The sequence below is a fragment of the Antrostomus carolinensis genome, unplaced genomic scaffold (genome assembly GCF_000700745.2).
Source record: "Antrostomus carolinensis isolate BGI_N321 unplaced genomic scaffold, ASM70074v2 scaffold8283, whole genome shotgun sequence".
Classification (NCBI taxonomy): domain Eukaryota; kingdom Metazoa; phylum Chordata; class Aves; order Caprimulgiformes; family Caprimulgidae; genus Antrostomus; species Antrostomus carolinensis.
The window spans coordinates 51,119-75,813 of record NW_010307232.1 but is presented as its reverse complement, the minus strand read 5'-3'; the positions used below and the strand labels follow the sequence as shown (position 1 = coordinate 75,813).

The following is a 24,695-nucleotide window of genomic DNA, read 5'->3' as shown; positions in this document are numbered from 1 at the left end:
CCAGTACCTGAAGGGGCTACAAGAAAGCTGGGGAAGGACTTTTTACAAGTGATAGAACAAGGAGAAATGGCTCTAAACTGGCAGAGGGTAGGTTTAGATTAGATATTAGGAAGAAATTCTTTACTGTGAGGGTGGTCAGACACTGGAACAGGTTGCCCAGAGAAGTTGTGGATGCCCCCTCCCTGGAAGTGTTTAAGGCCAGGCTGGATGAGGCTTTGAGCAACCTGGTCTAGTGGAAGGTGTCCCTGCTGATGGCAGGGGGGTTGGAACTAGATGATCTTTAAGGTCTTTTGCAACCCAGACTGTTCTATGATTCTGTGAAATTACACTGGGGAAAAAAAAGCCTGGATGAATCTCTGGAGGATGTTAGGAAGCTTGGCAGTAACGTGAGTTAAATGCAGGGAATCAAATCTCAGTTTCTGGCCTTTGTTACTCAGTGCTGATGATCATCTGGCCTAGAAATCTCCAAGTCTAAGAAATCTGATAGATCCATCTCCTGAGTGGTGCATCAGTCGTGAGATGATCAGGGTGGCGGTAGTTAATCTTGAAATGTATCTGGGAAGGATTAGTGGTTAGATTAATAGTTTCAGAGAATATGATTAAGGAAACAAGTAACAGGTGAATTCCTTACTGTTGTCCTTAGGCATGTCTAAATTAGAAACACTCTTGTAACTTGCTATGCCTTCTTCTAAGGACAGTAGATATATTGCTGTGCATCTTACAGAATCATAGAATTTTCTTGTGTTCTAAAGTAATGGGGAAATGGCAGGAGTGCTAGCAGTTTGATTTTTGTCTGGTGTTAATTTTTTTATTATACACTATTACTTTCACCTTCTTTCTTGTAATGCAGGACTTGAAAAATTTTTTTGACAGCAACTGATTTGGAGTTGAGCGTCAGTAACCAGCATAAAAGACATTTATTTATTTTTTCCTGGTTCTTGAAATGTAAACCAATTAAGTAGTTTATAGTATTACCACTTCATAATTTGTTTTTACATATCCATTAGTCCACTTCCTTCTTTAATAGTTTTCAGTGTTAAATTTTCATTTTTGACCCCTGTTTCTTTACCTGCTCATGTATACCTATGTTGCACTACTCAAGTTTTATCAGTTTTTATCCTTCAGCTTCGGCAACCATGATCAGACGAAGTAGAATATACTGTAAAATATAACTTTCTACTTACGTTTTTGCTTGCTGGAAAAGAGGAATACTGGGATGTCTGTCAAGCTGGTTCCCTGCTTCCAGCAGCAGCCAGAGCAGAAAGTTAGGGAAGAGTATAAACCCAGGCCAAACAGGTATGATCCTTTCTCTGAGGGCTTTCAGAGCTTTCTGCCTGTTCCATTTTAGGGATTCCAAGAGCTGGAGATGACTTGTGTGTTTAATAACCCTGAATACATTAGTTTTCATGGACTTGGCCAGCCTTTTTGTAGTGGCGAGGATTCAACAGTGAAAGAACAGCTTCTATTTGTTTGCAGACCGATGAGGGGAGGAGAGTTGGGGTAATGGCATCTGTTCTGGTTTATTTTATTCAAAGATTTTTAATGCAATCAGTGCTGGGAACAGTATTCAGGTTGTTTTTAAGGAAATAGTCTTCTCTTGGACTGGGGAGTCAGGTCTGTCTTTTCTGTTCTGCTGCTGGCCCTGTTTGGTTTTAGCTCATTTCCTCAGAGAGGCAGGTGGAGATGAGGCCAGGGCTGTCAGAGCAGTCTGAGCAAGGAGCAGCTTGGGCACTGGCCTGAGAAGTGGAAACTTTTCAACATCACCTGTCAAAGTCATCCTCAAACCCAGAACTTCACCCATGGCCAGACCACTGTTATAAAAGTGTGGCTGAAGGTACCTTTAGCTCAGTATGTTGTCATTCTGAGGATGTAAGAATGAAGAAAGTCTTTTTTAAGTAATTGTGTTAGAGAGGTAAAAAAGAAGGGAGGTCATGGCCTGCATTTATTTTTTCCTTTAAATTTTAATATTGAGAGATTTTACTGATGTCTGTTAGCTTTTTAACATTTAAGGGCTTGAATCTTTAGTAGAACTGAGTTGCAGAGTGGTGTCAGAATTACAAAATGAAACTGCAAAATTTTCTTTAAATAATTTGTAATCTTTTGGGTTTGATGAATCCTATTTTGGTTTTCCTGAATCGTAAATTCAGAAGTAAGAACATTTGTCTTGCCCTTTCTACAGATTTTTTTTTTTTTTTAAGTAGAATTTCAAATATTTGTATCCTAAAGGTTCAAACATTTGATTGTAGATTAAGAATTTTAATTATCTGAACTAAATAGAAATTGGCAGAAATTATTGTGTAAAGTAGTATCCTGTCAAGATTAGACCAAAAAAATTAATGGAATTAAAGTAATAACTCAAGAAAAGTGTACATATTTCATGTATTTTAGAGCATTCTGAGAAACTTAAGCTGCTTGTAGTATTTAGAGACCCACTTTTTTCAGGTCAGTATAGTTAGTATTTTTTTTATCCAGAGTAAATGAGGCAAGGATGTGCCACCAAAACCTGACTGACAGAAGTTTTTGTAAGTGTGTTACGCACACAAAATGCTGGTTTTGTGTGATCCCAGGTCTGCCCTGGCACTGATACAGAGAAGGAAGTCTTGCACTTTAGGTTTGACTTCTGCAGAGCCATGTGGTTGTCACTGTAGTGTCATCTCCCCAGAGGAGATTTACCACCTGATCTCTGGGCTGAACCTCATCCTCTGTCTTTGTCCTGAACAGGTGAGTTCCCATGGAAACTGCAGGGAACTGTTTAAATGACTTCTGCACTCATTTTGGTTACATGAGGGCTTAGTTAGCTCCATTTTAGCTGCAGTTGTAGCTGACTTGGCCTAGTTCCAGCTCATGAGATGACAGGGTGTTTTTGTACGGAACCCAGAATGACTGGCTCAGGTTCCTCTCTTTGCTTGAGACATTAAGCAGCTTCTGCCCTAGCTGGGTATGGATGCACCATGGTTGTGTTTGTCCAGCATTGATCAAATCTGACTTGTGCTTCTGTGGTGCAATTAACCCGAAATCCAGATAAAATGCCTATGGATGATTACAAACCAAAAGTCAGTTTATCTGTAAACCTTGTTTTTAAAAACACATTGTTTTTACTCAACACTGTAAACTTAAAATTATATATGAATGCTTGTTTTCCCATTGCAAGGTTGCATAAGGCAGTATTATTTCCTACGTTATACTGAGAAGTGCTGGAATCTTCAGAAATTTTTAGCAAGCAGCATTGTAAGGAAAAAAAAAAATCAGTCTTTATTTACTTGTGGAATGAAAGCTTGTTCAAGTATTGCTAGGCATTTAACCTGTTAAAACTTTTATAGTATTTTAATTTAGTGAAGACAATGAGTATTTGACACTACAGAAAAGGTGCCTATTTTGCTGAAATGGTGCAGGGCTCCTATGACTCATTCCAGAGCCTGGATATGTTGTATAATCGTACTTATTTTGAGATTGTATTATAGCTGCGTGTTGTCATGGAAGCAAGTCTGAGGAGCTTCCAGTGTTTCCATGGTGTAAGAATGAATAAAATCAGATGAGGTACCTAGCTAGTAATTGCATGGTAAAGATTTTAGCCTTAGCTCTGAGCAATGAAAAGGCAAAGCATCTGGATGGAAATAAAAAGCTCGAGAACTGTAGTGAAAATAATAGTGCATGTTTGGGAAGAATTCAGCACGTGTAAAGATAATTTGCTAATGCCACTTATGTATAAGAAGCCTTTTGTAAATGCCACTTTATACGTAAATTAAGTTATTTATTTTCCAGAATTTTCTGACATTTATGTCCTGAAAAAGCTAATGGATTTTAATTAATGGGTTGTTATAGATGACTTTTCTTGCGTGGTTTTCTGTTTGCTGTTCATTAATGTTAGGTAAATGACTTTCTGCTCATGCTCAGTGTTTTAGGGGAAATTTGTTTATTTTTATAAAGAGATTTTTGGACAGATAATAGATTGCTCACAGAATAATACAGTTACCAATAAAAGAATAAATATTTCTCATCAAATAGAAAGGTCTAGCTGGGATTCACCGACTTTCTTCAGATCACTTCCTTACTCCTTGATTTAAGACTGTACCCTTAAGTACTTAGATGGTAGTGGGGTGCTCTAAGTGAACCTGAATGTTTCTTATCCTAAAGAAAAAAACAGATGGTGCTTTAGATAAGATGAGGTTCGCATGCATAATTTTTGTATTTATGAATAATGTTTCTTATAGATTTATTCAATTTAAAAAAAGTTCCCAACAAAAAAACTTTTGGAGAAGAGTAGTGGGCTAGTTTTGAGAGTTAAGTGATGTATTTGAGAGAGATCACTTCCTAGTATCAGAGCTAGATAGATGTAGGTCATCTTTGCTAGTTGAATGAATTATAAAGAACAAAATAATCATGCTGTCTAGGAGGATTTAATTATTCCCTGAATAATTTAGGAATGATTGGAAATTATGAGTTCCAAGAGCTTATTAGAAGTGTCATATCTATTAAAGCATGTAAACAGTATGCGACCTTTATTGTTGTATTTTGATTTAATAGTGTTCTCAGGAGTGAACAGTCTGTCACCTCTCAGTTTCCTACCACAGCATACCCTTTCTAATGTGAATTTAAAAAACTAAAATATTGACACCCTAGAGCTGCCATTATTTTTCTGTGATGAAGTCTCAGAACACATTTTCTCTTTGCCTGGTCTCTTTCTGATGCTGAAAGCCTGCTTGGGTGTCTTTGTGGATTCTTTAGCATTATAATGAAAGCTACTGTTCTTAAGGCTGATGTTAATTTAAATGGAGCTTTCTAGGCCTTGCTTTAAGTTGCAAATTAAATGCATTAAATTCATTCTCAATAGCACTTATGAACCTAAATGAGGAGCCTTGCAGCTCTGTTTTGAGCTTAGAGTGCTAGGCTGTTTGGTGAATACAGATGACTAAGCCGCTGCACAGGGTTCACTGCTAGATGTTTGTTTAGTATTTGAAAAACAAAAGTCACAAATTGCGTTCATTAAGACCAGTATTAACTTTGTATACATTTTGTGTATTATGGATTTGGAATAGCTCTGAGATTCATCCAGTTAATCAGTGCCTGAGAGATTTGGCAGGAGAAATTAGTTTGAGCTAAGTAAATCTTTCTGAATACCATGCATAGGAAGTAGACAGTGGTGGTCTCCTTTGTATGAAGCATTGTCTGTGACGTCAAGTGTATTGGTGTCCATTTTTAGATCCTGACAGAGAGAGGAGAGCTTGGTTGCTGAAACTATTGTTCTGTTGAGACTATTGTTCATATTTGCATGAGGTTCTGAGTTCTTTACTCATCAAAAACACCTCTGGATACTGTGTAAGAGTATTGGTGATAGTTTTGTAGTTCCATTTTTGCTTTGTGGGTGTCCGTATATCTCATATGCAAAGCTCTACTTCTCTTAGAGAGTAGAACTTCATCCCACAGACTGCTGGACCTGTATTTTCCTATACTATTGCTTACAGATATAACTTTTTTTTTTTTAAATTTTCTGTACTAAAACATTTCTTAATAGGACTCAGCAAGTCAAGTCTTTCTGTCACTGCATTTGCTGCTTTACTTCTGCTTGGGTAATCATGGTGTAAATTATTCCTCACTGGGTTGTTTTTGTAGATGAAGGTTGCAATAAAGAAGTGACAGTAAATAAATTGCTTATCTGTCTTTAAATCAGTTCAGGTCATCATCACCATCTGTGATTTTACTGCTATTCTGCTGTCACTGTTTTTACCCCTTTAAAGCTATTTAGTTATGTTTTAAGTTCAGAGTTTTAAGTTCATTTGAGTTCATTGTAAAATGCTGTGGGGTTTGAGGAAAAAACTAGGTTAGAGAATCAATTTGTTGACTGAGTTAAAAAACAAACACACACACACACACACCAAAAAAACAACCAACCAACCAACCAGATAACCCCTACAGTTTAGTCATGTCTAGCATGCTAGCTCTGTGTCTTTAAAATAGAGTGCTCATGTAGATATGATTTTCAAGAGCCATGGTTTACTCTGGAAAAAAAGGAGATCTAAAGTAAAGTCATAGGCATTCAGACTAGTCCTTTCAGTCTGCTTGGCCTGGGTGGATAAGCCTGTTACTTTCTGGGATCCAGAAAAACTTTAATATCTTTTTACAGTACTTACCCGAACTGATGTTTCAGCTCCAAGATGGCTTATCTGTCCTCAGAATCTTTTAGTAAAACCGTTATATACTGACCTCCTGAACTTCATGTCGACATACCCTGCCAGGCTTCAGGCTCAGCTTTTTCATTTCTGTGCTTTCTGTCCAAACTCTCCTTGGAGAGACCTGGATAACATTCATTTGGAGGTATTTTTATTCCTCCTTCCTCGGGAGACCATGGGAACTGGTCTTTGCTCTGTCATGGCAAGGAACAGGTAGAGCCATTGAGGGGGTAGGAAGATCAGAAACCCAAATCTGAAGCCAAAAGTTCTTAATCCTTATATCAGTGCATAATGGTAGACAGGCTTAATAGTAACCACCGATGGGCTGAGGCCTTCATAATTAAGCTTATAATTTACCTTAACCAGTCTTTCTTGAGATTTTGTTCATGATAAATCAGTTTATCTTTGAAAAACAGAATGGAGTATACTGACTTGGATAGGAGAATCTGAACGACAGCCTCACCCCCATGAAGTACACATGATACAAATGCAGTCACAAATTTATAAGCATGAGTGTGTGTATTTTAAATAATTATTTTTTTAGCCACTGTGCATGAAATAGTCAGATATGGTGTGTGTATAAAAACTGGAGAGTTACTGTACTAATGCTGAGCAAAGTGGAGTTTAAGTTCATCAGATGGGAAGCACATTTTTAAAGCAAAGCAATGGTCTGTTGATAATAGAGAACCTTTCTCACACAAAAGATATCACAAACCTGTAGAGAGGGAAAGTCTTGAGTCATACTTGTATTAATGAATGGGCTTGGGGTTTTTTTGGGGTTGGTTTTGGGTTTTTTTGGGTGGTTCTGCTTCCCATGTTCTGTATTTGTCATATTTTACCCTCTAGAGTAGCTTATCAGCAATGACAGTCCTCTTACCTGGGTAGAGTTGGGTCTTTGCAGTTCTCAGAATTAAGATACGTTGCAGCATATTAGCATGTCTGGTTGTGTTATATACTGTTTTGATATGTAAACACCGGCCCAGGCCACAGGATGGCACTGGCTTAGGGAGGAATATGGCAGAGATGGTGCATCAATGCTAATGTTACTGCTGGCTGTACACTCTCAACAGCATACAGCTAACGTGGATTATGAGCGAGGATGGATGGGAGTTGTGCTTCACTCTTAGCACTGTTAGTCCCCACCAAACAGCCTGTAAATCCCTGATGGCATGTTTAGATGAGTATTGACTTCTGTGATTTTGAAGAAGACGGATGCAAAGTTCTTAAAATAGCAGGCTTCACTACTGAAATGTCCTGGGGCATTCTAGGGTTTAGTTCAGAGACAAGATATATAGAACTATACTGCCGGACCTTACATTATATGTCTCTACAAAGAAAATATGCCATTTATCTTCAGCTTTGTCACTGGGTATTGAATCAAAATTGTTTCTACCTACCACTTTTAAAGAATTGTTCACTTTTGAAGATACTTTATTTCCTACTTTCAAGAAGAGGTAATGAATATGGGCTTGTTTTCATCAGTCAAGTCATTAACTGAAGTTGCTGATTTTGTGGTATCTCCTTGAAGGCCAAGAAAAGGTTGAAGTACAAAATTATTTTTGGAGGATTCTCCCAACTATTAGAATTGCTTTTGGAAGAAATGAAAGTTGGTTATTGAAACTTTGAAAAATACCTTCACAGTAGGCATTACTGGTCAAATACTGGTACTATTTTCCCTTTCCATGGGTATTGTTGTTATCCAGCTATTGAGTGAGTGTTGTAGGATGTGGAAAGAAAATGGTAATTGAAGTAATACTACTTGTAAAAGATTACTGACACTTTAATAAATTGCTGCAAAGAAGTGTGCACTGTACCTTTGATGTAGTAATTTAAAAGAATGAAATATTGATGATTCAACTTTGTTAGTAACAAATTGTTCAGAGTTGGTATGTAATATGAAAGCACAACCTGATCCTGAACCCACCCTGGTTATGAAACCTCACTAAGCACTTGATAATAAGAGTGGAGCAGTTCATGCTAGTAATTAATACAGTCTGCAGAGAAGACTTGCGGGTTTGGGCTTTCTGCAGTCAAAAGATGATCTGCCAAACCTGTGCAGCTTGAGTTACATAACTGCCTCTTCTTGCTTTGAATTATGCATACATCCTCACTGCTTCGACAGAGATTTTTTTCTTTCCTAACTGTGCGACTGCAAGGCGGGCTCTGCCTTACCTCACACGCGTGAATGTAATTGGGCAGAATAATCCCTGCGACTCTGAAATATTTGATTAATCTCTTTGAATATTATTCTTCTCACCTTCTGTACTTTCTTTTTTCTTGTTTTTTTTCTTCCTTCCCCTGTTGTTTGTTTTCATTTTGTTTACACCATGATTGTTCTAGATAAGCCTTACTAGGCTTTGATTATATATTCCTTTTCTCTTCTTCCCATGTTTTTTTGACCGAGATGCTATATTCACTTTCCATACTTGCATAACACTAAATTTCAGTGTGACCTAGGCTTTTTCACTGGAGATTGCCCTGGCACACAATGCAGCCCTGGATGAGTTAGATATTCTGCCCGTACCTCCTGTTCTTGGCTGTGTTTTGGTGCTTGGACTATTGCTCTTGGAACTATAAGTACCTCCAAGTTTTTGTTTTAATTATTGATATCTTACTGATATCATCTCAGGGACCAAAGGCATGAGGACTTCCAGAAAAAACCTTGTACCGTTACCAGTTATCTGCTACATCATCTTCATTGTTTTACTGCTAAAGTCAGCATGTCTAAAAGCACATTGGAGAGATGTGAATTTCTTTGTCTTGTTTTTTGCCCTGTGTCTTCCTCTTGTTTGGATGAGAATATAGGAAGCCAGACAACTGGGTTTCCAAGAATATGGTGTCTAACATCTCTTCCCCTTGCCCTCACTTTCTCATTTAGTGTGCTTCAAAGCTGGTCTTCTTTTTAATCAAGAGGCTTCTTGGTCTATATGTTTCCAACAAAGTTGATGCCTCCAGGAATAAGATGTTCCTTTTGAATCTAGAACATCACCTGTTTTGGGATTTATTATCCATGCAAGAGAAAATACTTACACCCAAAACCTCTTGCTTCTTCCTTTCTATATTTTAGTAATTAGACAATGTCATGCTGGGTAGAAAACAGAGAATACTGATATGCACATAAAATGGGTGGTATGAATGCAGCCTGCTAAACCTCAAGCAATCTTGATAACATCTCTGGAAAAAAAAAGTATGTTTGTGGTCTACAAAAGCAGCAATTTGGCACACTGTTGCCAACGAGGCTTTGACACGAGACACAGCCTCCATCCGCATCATCACTGCAGGCCTGGGAATGTGCCTCAGATTTGCTCAGTATTAATGTGTCTTTGGAAATTGCTCAGAGGAGAAACATGTGAAGTGCTGGTTTTGAACTGTTTACCTATATGCAGAAAATCTAGAAATTCTTGGGTTGTTTACAGCAGAACAGCCCAGGTGCATCTGTCCTCAAGTATTAATGGGGGACAGTCCTCCAGCTCCCTGATACTTCAAAGGCAAAAGACATACCTACCGTACATACACATGTGCAAATCTGCGAATGTTTGTATGACCAGTGCATTTCCAGTTTCCTGTCACTGGCCAGAAACCTTTCTGTCTCTGCATGTATGAATATTTCGTTAATGATACAGTATGCAACTCTTGATTACATCCATACTGGGTAGAAGATGAGACATGGCAGGTCTTGGTGATTAGAGCAGCATCTGTCAGTTCCTATTTATCTCTTAATATCCATGCTATAAATAACTGGAAATGTTTATACGTAGGCCTGTATTTCTAGTTTTTTATTTAGTGTGTAAAAATTATACTGACTCATATTATTTAAATATTCAGATTTGTTGTAGGAAACTGTACAGCGAGAGGCAGAATAACCATGTTTTAATGCCAGGAAGTGATGAAATCTCTCCCTTTTATCCAAATGCAGTACAGCTGACCTAATCAAGCTTTGTTTCCTACAGGCTGGTGTCCTTCATTCTTATACCCAGTGCCAGATATTCAGATTCACAGCATATTCCTAGAACAGTCCCATGGGGCAAGAGGCAGATGGTGTGTGCTGTGGCTGGTCTGGAGCTGTGCAAATGCTGGTTGTGTGTTTGCTCTCGAGAAGACTGCATGACCACTGACTTCTTAAGCCTGCTTCTTCCTTCGGTGAGGCTAGGAATATAACTGTCTCGAGCAGTCAATTTTCATGTAGACTCTGGGAAGTTAACTTTTGATCCTTACCTCTTTTTAGAATGAGTGGCTGGTGAAGTTAAATATTCAACAGTGTGATTAAATCAAACTAGGTCCACACTGTGTGCTTTCTTGGGCAGGGGCGTGTGGGTAGAGCTGTTTTGAAGCTTTTTTGTTTTGAAAATTGGGGTAAAAATGTAATATAGAGATCGTGCATCCATGGCATTAAAAACTGACTGAATAAAATAATAAAGAACTTAGGTTCATTTAAATATCTCAAATTTATTTATTTATTTATTAGCTTTTAATTTAAACAATGTGCACCTTAACATTATGATCTCACAGTGTTGCTGTATTTCATGGAAATACAACTCTTAATTATTAAAACAAAGTAATTCTTATGGTCTGAAGAAATTTTTCTTTGTTGGAAGTTTAATGTTGAAATCTCGTATAATGTATCTGCCCATTCACAATTCATATACTTTTCATCATAAGCTTCTTTAAATTCATTAGTTTTCAGCCCCTATGAAGTGTTCAGAAAAGTAGAGGAATTGGTATGTTTAAAAATTTTCTAGATTTAAACCTTGGAGAAGTATTGAGGTGGAACATAAAACAGTTTAGGGATAGTAGGAGCTTATGGAAGAAAGAAAATAACTATAACCTCTCATAGCTTCTTTTCAGTAAATAAAGTCAGATGACTTTTGCCATCTATTCAATAATTTGTGCATTGCATTGATTATTTATGCCCAGCAAATTGACTGTTGTGTGGTGGTTCAATGGTGCTCTTTGAATAGAGTGAGAGTACACAACATGCAGTACTTGCTAAAACAGCGTTTGGTGTTTCTTCCTATAAACATAATCTAGAAAACCGTCGTTTTTTGAACTTTCTCAGGAAGCAATATTTTTTTTAATTTTCCCTCCTTTTTTTTGCACAAAGGACTAGTTGTGTTGCTAGTTTCATGACTACTTACTGTCATGACTACAAATACTGTGGTGCTACAGAGGACGGTGGAATGGGAACGTTCAAGCTTACTGACTTAACAAAGAGCCCGAGAATGGACGTACGGCAAAATCTTCATACGCAGCCAAAGCCTTTCCGGCATCAGCAGCAGGCACTGAGCATTTGTACAGCTTTTAGTTCATCCACGTTGCCAGTGTCTTCCAAACACAGAGGAAAATTTACAAACCTACGTGACAGTGTAAAAAAGAGTCCTACAAAAAGCACAGCAAAAGTAAAAGCTGCTAGTGGCTGGGTGTCTGATGGCTCGTGCTCTAATTGTTCTTTAGAAAAGGTATGTATTGCACTAGGTATTCACAGATGTGCATTTTTGGTGCAACCTGGAGAAACTATGTCACACTTTTTCTTTCTGTAGTTTTATCCCTACTATTTCTAGACACTTAATGTTACTTAATTTTCTTTGCTATGTTGTTGCTAGAAATCAAAGTAGTAATAATTGAAATTGGGCTGGCAAAGAAATAGTTCTGCTCAGTGTTTTCCCATTAAGATTGTTGCATTGTATACAGTGTGGGATTTTTGGTAGTAATTTCCTGAAAGTGAGGGAGGTCTGGTTTGCTTGATTTTTGTTCTCCAAAATGTCTTGTAGTACCTGACAAATAGCAGCATTATGGAATTTGCTGTTTCAGTTGGTCTGCTTTGGGATGTGTATGGTGCTTTGATAATTTCAGGTTAGTTGGTGTTTCCTTGTAGAAAGAGTTACTGTGTTTGGTTAAACATGAGAAAATGGGTGTGTTCTTCCTTTTCACAACATCTGAACTGAGTGTTAGATTTGGAGGCACTCCTTTTAATTGATCACTTAAAGGTATTATTATCTTAGCTTTTTTAAACAGGCCACTTAAATGATTATTTTTGTTTATAAATACTAGCAAGTCCATCCTTACTCTTTAAAAAATAGTTACTTGAGATTTATTGTACTGTTGTAACAGAACAGCTTTTTGAGGTAGGTGGTAGCACATTTATTTAGGTTGACAGACTGCTAAAGTGTGTTATTGTTCAAGTCATACGTCCCTATATGTAATAGTCTCTCATACTTGTGTGCTATAGTTCGTATATATTCAGAACAAGGTATTTAATTGGCCTGTTGCTTTTTTTGTAGTTTCAATAAGTTTGTGTCCATTTAAACCAGAATTATTAAATGTTGTAGTCAGGGACACATTTACCTCTCTTATTTTTCAGAATACCTTAGTGTATTAATTTGGAGAATTCTGAAAAATTACAAATGTTTCTGGAAAATTCCTGGGAAGCAGAACACTGAAAGCGATACCCTGAGCTGTTGGAGTCTGTTCAGCTGCTCTCACAGATACCCGTGTTATATGATAATTTTCAGACTGATTATGTGCCAAACTAAAATAAAGTTAGCATTCTTCTATTATAAGGATGTTCCAGGGTCATCTTGGTCTGATGGTTATAAATCTTTTAATGTCTTGCATTGTCCTTCCTTGCAGTAGTCATAGTGCCTACATCAATTCACTGCATTTGATGAAACTTTTAAGTGAAGACAGCCTTTCCCTCATTTGGATTTGCACATCCGTTGAAAGTGGTTGCCAGTGTTGTCACCTCTGTCCTCATGCACGTGGTAGTGGAGGAGACTCAACAGGAACATTGCTAGGATGTCTGGAGGAGCAGGGAGCAGCTTTTAAGAGTCAATAGATACTAAACCATCAGTTCTAAGGGAAAATAAAATGACAGTACTAATATCTTATGAGGCTGGAACCTGAAATTATTAAAGGACTTTGAACAGTGTCAGTTTTAAAACAATAAGGATAATAACTGGAACAGCTTGGGAGGGTTATTAAAGCGTTTGGGAATGAGAAGCCCAGAGAGAGAAGGGGGTTAAGAACTAAGAAAAGGAAGGAAGCAGGAAATTGGAGCTGCTGTTTGGTGCAGAGAGAAGGGTACAGATTGGTCCATAAGGAAATCAGCTATGACTGTCCGTTATTTTGCCAAGTCAAAGGGCAGGGGAGTGTAGTCAGTATCTAAGAATAACTACAATTTGTTTTTAACCTTCTCTTATTGCAGGGGTTGTAATGGTAAAACTGGAATTTTCCTGACCTGCTAAGGTTCGCTTGTCAGCCTTAATGTTGTGTTCTATTTTGACGTAGAATATGTGTATATCTGAAATCTTGGTTAACAGGATTTGATACTCTGTGCATACATGGGAAGCTGCTTACTTTGGAACAAGGCAGACTTGAAGGGGTGGCTTTTTTTTTTTTTGCATATGTAGGGCTGAGTGATCACTCAATCTATTTAATTTGATCTGTCCTCTAAAGGTTGCATCGTTCTTCCAGTAACTGGAAATTTGTTGTACTGAGCATTTCCCACATCCTTTGCAAAATGCATATTTAATTATTCTAGACCGATTTAGATTCTCCCCCACCCCCTTTTTAAACACTTGAAAGATTGTGCTGTTGTCCACAGATTCAAGGATGTTTAAATGACAATAGTAATAATTTTCCAAGATATCAAATAGATCTTGTTCTTACATCTTTCAAGAACTGCAACATTTTTCACCAGCTGTTCATTTTGGGTGGATTGATATGAATAAAAAAGCCTGTAGAAACACCATATGCACATTTAATAAGGGTTGCTACTCTTGGGCAGTAATTTGGTGTATGCTATTGGTGTTGCTTTGTGTTTTCAGATATCTTGAACTTTAAAAAAATGTTTAATACTTTTATGTTCTGGGGTTTTGGTTCTTTTCAGGATTTATTATTTTCTTTTATCATTACGTTTCATTAGGTTTAAAGATCACAAGAATGTCTTAGAACAAATAAGTTGCAAGAGCTTTGATCTACTGTTCAGCTTGTAATTTTGATGATAGTTGCCAGTAGTGTGTATTGCTGACAGCTTGTTGACAACCAGTATGTTAACATCTCAAAATGATTTGAGTCAATGTTTTGCTCAAAATGCTATTTGTAATGTTCCCTTGCAGCTTAAGTGTCAGTAGCTTTTGTGGTTAACATTTTAATGAAAATTTCTAAGATAAAAATTCTGCTAGTCTGAAGGTGTATGGTAAACCTGTATGAAGATCTTTGAGAGGCAGATTGAATCTGTTCTAGGATCTTCTGTCCATTTGACTAAAATATTTTCTTTGAGTTTTGCCCAGTTTAGAAACTTTTTTTTCTCCCTGTATCAAAAAGGGATATTAACTTTGTTCAGTGCTATTAACTTTAGCCCGTTTCCCTGCTTTTGCACACTGTTGTGTAATGGTGAAGGGCTTCTGTTGTGAAACTTGCCCACAAAAGTCCTGAATCTGTCCATTGACATGAACAGGTTTTCTCTTGGACCCCAAAGTCTTATTACTCTGTACCGCAAGGTGAGTCCCTTGGTATGAATCAGTGATGTGAATGTGTCTTACTACTTTGGGTTCTCTGGCACCAACATGTTGCTGGGGATGCACTGCTATGTACAGGATGGTTAAAGGTGGTTGTTTGTCTTCAGTTGTGGTTATAGTCTCCAAATCCACATGCTATTTCAGATTTTTTTTTAAGCTGATAAATTTGAATTTTGTTTGTTTTAAAATGTTTTTCTAGCTTTCATTATTTTTGACATTGTGTTGGTGATTTTTAGCCCACAGAAGCTGTTCCTTCCTCTTCTCCCATTGTCCCTGTGATCCCTGTCCCACCAGTCCCTGCTGAGACCACTGTCATCCCATCCACCATACCACAGGTTTTTATTCTTTTTTGTTAAATTTGTTCAACTTTTATTTATTCAGTTTATTTCATTGCTTTGTTTAAATTCATATTCTGGTACTCTTACACACACAGGTTTGAGATGAACTGTGAAATAACTGAATTACTAGTACACTGGAGTTTAATCCTAATTTTTGTTTGTTTTATAGCAGTCCATTTAAAGTACCTGTATTTTCATATGAAAGTATATGAGCCAGTTGTGAAATAGCTAAAGAAAAACAAACAAACAAAAGAATGGAAAGAAACAATGTGGTATTTTGTCTTCTCACATAATAATTTTAGAGCCATTTCACGCTTACTAAAGTATTGTTGCTTGATTTATTTATTTATAGAAAATTTTTGTCTCATCTCTTCTAGATTGTATTGTATTCCTAACATATCTGACTCATAGAATGTGCTTCCCTTCTGTACCTTCATCCTTTAGGTCACATAATGTCAACACACAAAAAGATATAAACCCTGTCAAGACAAGTGAAAGCATTTAACACGCGTTAACATTAATATCTTGCACTTAACTTGGAATATGTGACCGCAAGCTATGGAATAATTTAGGATAGGTAGCAGTTGTATTTTTGTATATTGAATGGCATTCTACTTTTATTTTGTCTAACTTTACTGTAACTTTCATTGCAAAAATCTCGATGGATGCACGCCTTCTGAAAAGATGGATCACTTTTTAGAATTGTTTGGTGACAGATATTTATTGACTTTAAAAGGGAATTAAGCTATCCAGGATATTACTGGGATACTTTTGTGGTATACACATTGGGGGTTTTTTTGTTTTCCTTAAGGTTTGCTTTCAAGATACGTGTCTAAACTTGCAACAGGTGGTGATCTTCTTTTCTCTGCTACATTTTTAAATTTTACATAATGCAGTAATTATGAAAGTTTTTACAGTTGGCTTTTTTATAGTACAATTTCTAGTGGATGCATGTTTACATGAATCTGTCACCCGTACTTTTCCCAACAGGCAGAGCAGAGATTTGATAAGTTTCAGAACTATTTCCTTCTTATGGAGGGATTCTGCTCACATCAGGATTTGAGGCAGACTCACTCGTGTGACCAGTGGACTTCTGCTGTCAGCCTTGGTGCATAAAGATAACTTGAGTCTCCAATAGCATTTATTTTCAGGGAATTGCCAGCATGCTAAACTTAATTTAAAATAAAAATAATTAGTGCTATGGTTTGGGGTTTTTTTGGCTGCCATTGCTGTGACAGTGTCAGTGTCTATTGATGAGGCTGGATTACAAGCAGAAGAGTAAGAATTGAGTGGTCGATGCCTCTACCTTCTGAAAAAGGCATAAATGTCTGCAGGAGTAGCGATAGAATTCTGCATCATAGGTGATTCTAAGCAGTTAGAAAATACCATAGAAAGGTTATAATCAACTTTGGATTTGGCAGATACATTTTTGTGTAATAGATACATCTTTCTGTTTTGTTAGTCACTTTACCCTTTAGGCAATCTCTTATTCTGCTTGTAAACAAACTTGTCAAATGGCTTTTAAATATTTGAACAAGCCCCTGGCACAGAAGCTTGAAAGTATTAGGTAATATGGAGACTCTTGCATAACAGACTGAAATAGCAGATCTTCTGTCCAAAAACATTTGATGTGTTGAGGTAGATGCTGCCCTGTGTCTTCACAGTGTCCAGGCATATCTTTGGAATGCCTGACACAAAGCTTTTCTCCTTCCTGCTTGGAAATAATGTTAAATTATTGCTTTTTGATAGATAATTCAGATAAAAGCAGGAGTGTTAGGAACAGTCACTTATCTTCCAGAAGGTGTTTTGCATCTGTTGTCTAGTATGTGTCTCAAACATACTGTTCACATAGAAACCTCACCTACTAATAGCAATTTGCTTTTTGCTAGTCTTCCTCCTCTTTTTTTAAGACATTAAAAGAAGAACACTTGCCAGCCCCAAGAAAAACATCAATAGGAAACCAACTTTCACTGGCACCACTTTTGTTGAATATACTTGGATATTACAGAATCCTAATATTAAATAGAAATAAATTCCAAAATAGAGTGAAATGTAAAGAATACTACTAAAGTTTCAAGATTAATCCCTGTTTTGTTTTCTGTTTATAAATTGAAATTTCTTTTCATGGGTGATACAGAAATGTAAAATAAATGTATGTATACTCATCTCTCGTAGATCCAGTGGGGATTAGACTCCTAATGTCTCATATTCATTCAGGCTGTTTTTAATACAATGTATTGTTTGTTTTTGTTTTCTTAAAATGATGTTAATTGTAAAGTTCTTACAGGGATGATGATGCATAATTTAATTGATTGGTATTTTTAATACAGGATATTATTTTTAATTTAATCTTATTTTAATAGAATTTGCACTGGAATAAGAAGCAGAAGTTTGAATGTAACTTGATGGCAGCATATGGTTGTGAGAGATAGCATTGTTTTGACAGGGATTTTTATCATGGCTCTAGTAACTAGTACTTGATTTCTGCACTTCATGAAGCATGCCCATGCTGCTTCTGAGAGAAGATGGCATCTTCATGTCATAAGTGTCATCCCTTTTTTTTTTTTTTTTTTTTTCAGTTTTTTAAATAGTCTACTCTGTTAACTTGCATAGATACCACCTGATTTTAGTACTTATTAAATGATACAGGCCTAATTTCTGACACAGCAACCTGTTAACAGGTTGATGGCTCCTGTCTAGTGATGGTAGATTATTCATCTCAGTCTTTTGTAAGGAACTTCTGAGTCATCACTTCCTAGCTTTTGGGAGCTTTTAAAAATAATGAAATCTTCAGAAGTATGTTGTTCACATGGTAATGAAACTAAAATACAGAATATGAATAGATTAATTGTCATGTTTTTGTAGATCTTAAGTTTATCTTTGAATGAGTTGAATACTATCTTCTATTGTAGCCTGTTAAACTGTCCCTAGCTTTATTTACACACACACACACATAAGAGATTTATAAAAAAGAAAGGAAAAAAAGTCTTAATTTTAAAGATAATGGATTTTTATACATATAAAAAAAATTTTAAATCTTAGCTTCATTAAAACAGGGAGGGGATTAACTTTTTTTTTGTGCCACTGAGTTTGTAGGTTCTGAAGTTAATACATCGAAGATTTGGAGTCTGGAATGTATCTGTACTTTTTTTTTTTTTCCTCTTAGGGCAGGCTAGATATTAACCATTTTAAAGGCAGACAATTGATGCTAAAATAGGAAATCTATTTATTTTTAAGTATTTCAGATAAATGCCTCCATTCTGTACGGGTTTTCTTTCAGTTTAAACCACATTTTTTGCAGAAAAGGTAACACCAGAGAGTAAAAGCGTTAGCTTATTCTACCAGTTCCCGGCTAGCAAGTATCCTGTACTATTTCATATTCCTACAGCAATAATCTCTGACTGCTTGTAGCTTGTGAATCCATAACAGTTTTCTGATGGAAGCACATGCTGCTATGCGGTAGATGAATATCTGCTGTGGATTTGCTTTCATAAGTAATTTTTTTAGATCCTTTCTTCTGTAAGTTTGCATTTCTATGAGGAATTTTCATTTTGCAATTTGGAGAGGGGAAGGAAAAATAAAAACCAACAGAGTCTTCCTGGTAGGAAGACAGAGGAATCAAATTCACGAAGATTTGATTTTAAGATATTGGCTGGTAAAGCAGCTTGTGAATGTTGTATCATGAATTATTAGAATAACTGACATGTCAAATGATAGCATGATTCAGTTTTGAAAAATAAGATAATAAACAACTGAACTTTTATATAAAAAATATGAGCTGAGAGTTTTGGAAGAGCGCGATTTTATGTCATGAAAGTGCTTTGTTCAGGGTAGAAACAATTGTTTCACAACGTGAATTTTTGAGATTCTCAAGCTGAGGCTACTTTTAGCAGAACTTTGAGAAACATCACAAATGTTGTGTAATTATCATTGGTATTATCTTAAGCTGTGTAATTATAATTTTTTTTAATTCTTTTGTTAAAGGCAAATCCCCCTCCAGTGCTGGTGAATACAGATTCGTTGGAGGCTCCAACATACGTAAGCCTATACTTGCTTTCAATTACAATTTTAGATAATATTTTCTATAGGTATGTGTAGGTCTGTTGTTGCTGTTTAATAAAGCTTATTTCATTTCTGTGGTGGTGCACGATTTCCTCAGCTGTCCCGATGGTTATTTAAAGTCCTTAAATAGCTGTTTAATGTTTTTTTTTGGGGGGGGGGAGTGGGGGAAGTTGTAGATTGCAGGTGGAGGGTTCTGTGTGAGTACTAGTGCGTGACAGTGCAAAACACAGTTTGAACACCGAACCTCTGGAACCTCAGAGAACAATCTGTTTCTTCAACTATGAAGGCAGATGCTTTAATATTTAATGTACCATTTCCGTTGCACTTCTTATAAAAACACTTCTTAATGCAGTGGCTATACTTAAGATTTTAATGCTCCAAATGTTCATAAAAGTGTTTGTTCTGTTTGAAACATTGAGGTAATAAGTACAGTTATGTGGAGGCTAAAATTTGTGTTTGATAGTGTGTGTTTTCTGCTAGGAATACTCTGGCAGGTAGAGACTTCAGAGGCTTTGGAATGTAAGTTAGTTTGGCATAGGTTTCAGGTCTGAATTTTCCTCTTGCACCTGCCTCCTACAGTTACTTATATCCCACTTAGTTGTTGTTTTCCTGAACAGCGTTAATGCCTGTGCTGATTGCTTTATATTGTGTTTATTCTAAGTACTGGTATTAGCAAATAATGAATAAATCCTGTCCTTGTCAAAAGCACTAATAACTAAACAACCTTTCTAGAAAGGAGCTGTAATAGCTCAGTGCAGACCAAAGTGTGAATTAACAGTTTAAGCAGAAGACAGAAGATTAGTACAGTGACATAATGGGCTCAAAAATGAGTCCCGAGTGCAATAATGATGCTTCTGACTGAAAGGTCATAGCAATAGCCTGCAGTGTGTGGCCCTTGTATTGATGTGACACAGATACAGTTTAGAAAAGCATATGGAAGGTGAGGTGTGTCCCTGCACACACCAACTAAACAAAGAAGAAAAGTGATGTGATTAATAAATATGAATTCATGTTTCAGAAGGCCCCATCTGATAGAGGCACGTGGAAGACAGTAGAAATGGGAAGAGAAAATAGCATTAACAGAACAAACTGGTATTCAAAATTATAAGCTATCTAAATTAATCAATTTGCAGTGAATGTAAAACAAACAAGCCCATAACTGTCTGTAATCTCACCTCCTCTGTAAGCATAGGAGGTTGAGTAAAGGAATGGCCTTCTGGGTTCCCAAGTAGCTAGTGGAATTGTTAAGCAGTAAGTAATGTAAAATGTACTTGGGAGGTAACAGCATCATGAACCTAAAAAAAACTTGAAGAAAAAAACAAAATATGAATCTAGAAAGTCATAAATCAGCAAATGGTCAAGAACAGAGCTCTCGTTATCTGAATCATAAAGCTGCTGAGGAAGTACTCCCTCTTGGAACTCAAACTCGGTTGGGGAAAAAAAAATCAAGAAACATATTTTTATTCTTGTAAAAGCCCAAGGAAATGCAAACAGAGCTCAAGTTGGTGGCACATGAAAAGATTAACCATACCAGAGGAATTAGTTTCAATACTGCCAAAAGGTTCTGACCAAATTCTGCTGAGCTATTAATAGGTTTTTCAGATTCAAAGAAGATTACTGTGGCATAATTGCAGCATTTGTATAGCACTTCCTTAATCCAGGGGAAGTCCCTACAAATAAAGTTTGGTTTAGTGAGATCACTTCAAAACTTGGAAAAGATAGAATTAGGGCAGTGATATTTATCATTTGAAGTATCCTTGCACCTGTCTCTGATAGTGTTTGGTTTGTTAGGTAAGATCAGTTCAAAAGTAAATAATAATAAAAAAGAGACTATAGAACTGAGAGAAAGCATAAGATAAAAGTGATGGAAGTTCTTATTTGCTCCTGTTTATCGAGATGATTTTAAAATTGGATTACAGAGTTTTGTACATGGCAATAAACAAGAAGCTGCTTGAATACAGTAGGATTGGCTTTGTTTTGTGTAATGGTAATGAATAGCGAAATGATTAATTGTTCTCGTTATTAAAAAAAAAAAGTCACGTGATCATCAATCATCATGAACCATTTCCCAGGTACTGTAACACTAGATGACTGGTTCAGTTAGCACATGTTGTCATTCTTGTATATAATAGCTCGAGGACTAAGCTAACGTAAAAACTTCTTGATCACAGTGGCTTCTTTTGTGTTGGTGTAGTAATAGATACACAGTTTCATATATTCAGAAGGTCAAGACCTCTTCCCTTTTTAATGGAGAAATATCATGTTTTAAGACCACAGTATCTTTTCCACTGAACAAACTACTAAGGATGTGTAATTTTTGAGGTCCTTTACAAAGAGAAAGATAATAATCAGTTATGTCTGGAATGGACATGGCTTCTCTTGTATTAAGGGGAGATGTAATTAGAGATTGAGGAAAAGCTGTAGTGAGGGATAAATGAGCTTGATATTAGACAGCCAATGAAAGTTGGGCATCTCCAGCTTCTGGAGGTTTTAAATATGTTAAATAAACATATGAGGAATGATGTAATTGTGATCTTAATTTTGTTTGGAATGCATTAAAGTTCCTTTTTAAATTCTCTGTTAGAAAATGGTACAGATTTTAAAATGCTTTCTTCTATATATATGTTTTGTATCTTTATAAAATCTTGAATATTATATTAGGAGTACAGAAGACTACCAGATACAGAATATCTTAAGAAAAGTCAAGATGCTTTGTAAAATAATAGTACAACTGTTATTTCTTATCTTGTTAAATATTTCATCCTAAAAGACTTGAAATAGGGAACTGCCTGTAGCTACATCGTCTATATGCTGCTGTAGGTGTACGTGGAGGAGAGAATTTGAGTTTCAAGATATCTTAGTAACTGAAAAAAAAAAAAGGTTACTTCTATATGAAATGTGATGAAGACTTTGATATTTAATTGTTTTAGCTTTATTTAGATATTTGTTACTTCTGTTATTTGATTCTGTCCCAGTTCTGTAGGCAGCAAAAAATCCTTTCTAACTTGAGAATGACAAAGCTTAGTTCTATTATTTGGGGTTTTCACCTAGCTTTATAAAATACTCTTCTAAACCTTTCCTCTGGTTTTAGTCCTGTTTTAATTTGTTCATCTTTAGTATTTATGTAACATGATAAGTAGTAATATAAACAGTAGTTAAATGCTGCTTTAAGACTTACCCATTTCTAGTGAAAAGTGGTATAAAGCATCAGTCTTTGATTTTTCTCTGCTCTGAGGAGCAACAGTTTGAAAATACTGCTCTGTTCTTCAATGCTACTTCTTCTCTACCCCATGACCCATTCCTTTTTTCTCAGTTTCCACTTGCTATATGACCTGAGGAATAACTGAGGATCTCAGGAGCTTTCCCCCTCACCCCCACGCCCCCCCCAGCTATCAGGAGCAGAGGGGCTCTGCTCTCCGAAATCTTACATTTTACATTCATACAGAGTGTCTGATTAATGTACAGAGCACTGTGAAAATCACATGTCCCCTCTGAGCTCAGTGGTCACTGTGAATCAGCTGAGATTTGATGGGAGCGAACTGCCAACCGAGCAAACTGTGTCTTGTAAAGTGTAAAATTCTCTGTCAGTCTCACTTTTCTTTCTTTATAGGTCAATGGCACGGATGCAGATTATGAGTATGAAGAAATTACTCTTGAAAGGGTAACATGCTAAATGTCTTTCTGTGCTCTGTTTTAGATCAGATTTATGATACTTTAATATGAAAAATTAACCTCTCGATACTGCTAAATGGCAATCCAAAACAGGAATTCCTTTTTTTTTTTTTTTCTTTCTTTCTTTGTTTCTTTAGGTAGATTATTTAACCTGAAGGAAAAAAAATACACCCAGTTGCTGGAGAAGAAATAGAAGTTTTTATTAAGATCCTTGACCATTAAGACTAAAATGGGAGAAGGATCTCTCTGAGACAGACTGCATTTAATGTTATTATCTAGGTGTATGGAGTAATAACACACAGTATTATTATAATAGGCTTTCCAGTCGAGCTTACAAGTGACACCTTGTCACATGCATTGCTTTGTTAGGTTTACGATGTGGAGAACTATCTGTTAACAAAAAGAACTAAATGCTTGTATTTGATACCTGTGCAGTTCTGATGGTTACTGAGAGGGTGAAGAGGTCGTGTAGCTGATAGTAAAGACAGGCAACCTTTGGAGAGAAAATGTCAGTCTGAGTCTCTGCGTCTGTGATGTTATATTACATTTGTGACACAAATTATTTGGGGACTTCTCTGGGAAAAATAGTTTGTCACTGATAATTTAATGAGGAGCAAATAATCTCAAAGATTAGCTCACTAGAGAGGGGAGTTTTTATCTGGTTTATCAAGCTCACTTCAGTGAGAAAGCTGCGGGGTTGGCACTATATCTTTTGCAGTTACGCAATGACTTATGTTCTCCTTCTTTGAAATTAAGTATAATTATGTCTTACATATGGTATGTGTAGTATACTGCTTTAAATGTGTAATATTTTTTATCAGTGAAAATTCTATAAATTTGGTTCTATATTGAAGCAGATAAAAGTACTAGGATATCTTTTCCCAAAAAGGAAATACGTAAATTTTTTTTCCCCCCTCTGTCTTTAGGGAAATTCAGGACTTGGCTTTAGCATTGCAGGTGGTACAGACAACCCACATATTGGGGATGATTCAAGTATTTTCATTACAAAAATTATAGCCGGGGGTGCAGCTGCACAGGATGGAAGATTACGGTATGATGACTTTCTGTGTTGGGTTGCTACATGTTTATTATTATATTTTCAAACAGTGGATAGAACACTTTCTGTTACTTTCATTAATTTTATTATGCTACATTACTTTCAAAGTAAGTTTTTCTTACAGAAGTATTTTATAAATAATTTAAAATGTTTGAGTGTACCATTTTTTTTTTCCTCAACCAATAAATCTGCTGTTAAGTCATATTAAGTGAACTTTATCTTTTCTATTCAGTATTATGAATTGATTATGCCATGTGTTCTTTAGTTCTTAATTCAATATACAAAGGCAAAGCTTAGAGGTAGGAAAGGTAACTCTTGGTTTCTGATCTTTAAGATAGTTGATCTTAAAAACAACCCTCTTTTTATGCTTGGTATAGTTCCATGTCTTAATTTTTCAAAGATACTACACATCTTCAAGAGCCATATTTTTTGTTTAAATTAATGAAGTGGTCCTTCTCCAGTATACCTCATTTTCTTACTTAATTGTGGACTGATATTACTACTTAACTCCTAGTGAAGAAGTATTGGCATGTTATTAGATGGTTGCAAATGATATTTGCAACTTCCTTTGAAGAGTACTTTTAGAAGTTAATAACAAATTGCATTAATGAATTGTTCTAATCTGGAACAGTCTTTAAGTATACTCCAGTATCACTGGGGTGGGGGGAAATCCAGTTGTAGGACTAGCTTTTTTACTCTAGTGTTGTCAAGATCTTGCCTTATCATTTTTGGTGCAGATCCCCGATGTCTTACGGTTTTTAGTCCTAATAAGCTTATTTCAAGGCTTCAGTTTAGCTTGTTGGCCATTGTCAGAGGTACATCTGGCAGAGTGTAATGAGAGCTCCGTGTTACTACAGCAACATGTTAAATGGAGTGGAAAGCC

General features: G+C 36.3%; 1 protein-coding gene across 1 annotated transcript in view; it reads left to right on the top strand.

Moving 5' to 3' along the window:
- The first annotated feature begins 11,290 nt into the window (after positions 1-11,290).
- The window catches only part of DLG1 (discs large MAGUK scaffold protein 1), a 63,073-nt gene continuing 49,668 nt past the window's right edge, over positions 11,291-24,695 (top strand). Inside the window, exons 1-7 of the mRNA XM_029084348.1 lie at positions 11,291-11,623; positions 11,936-12,017; positions 13,369-13,379; positions 14,920-15,018; positions 19,006-19,059; positions 22,694-22,744; positions 23,682-23,806. Coding sequence (XP_028940181.1) covers positions 11,291-11,623; positions 11,936-12,017; positions 13,369-13,379; positions 14,920-15,018; positions 19,006-19,059; positions 22,694-22,744; positions 23,682-23,806 — 755 coding nt within the window. The remainder of the gene's footprint in view (positions 11,624-11,935; positions 12,018-13,368; positions 13,380-14,919; positions 15,019-19,005; positions 19,060-22,693; positions 22,745-23,681; positions 23,807-24,695) is intronic.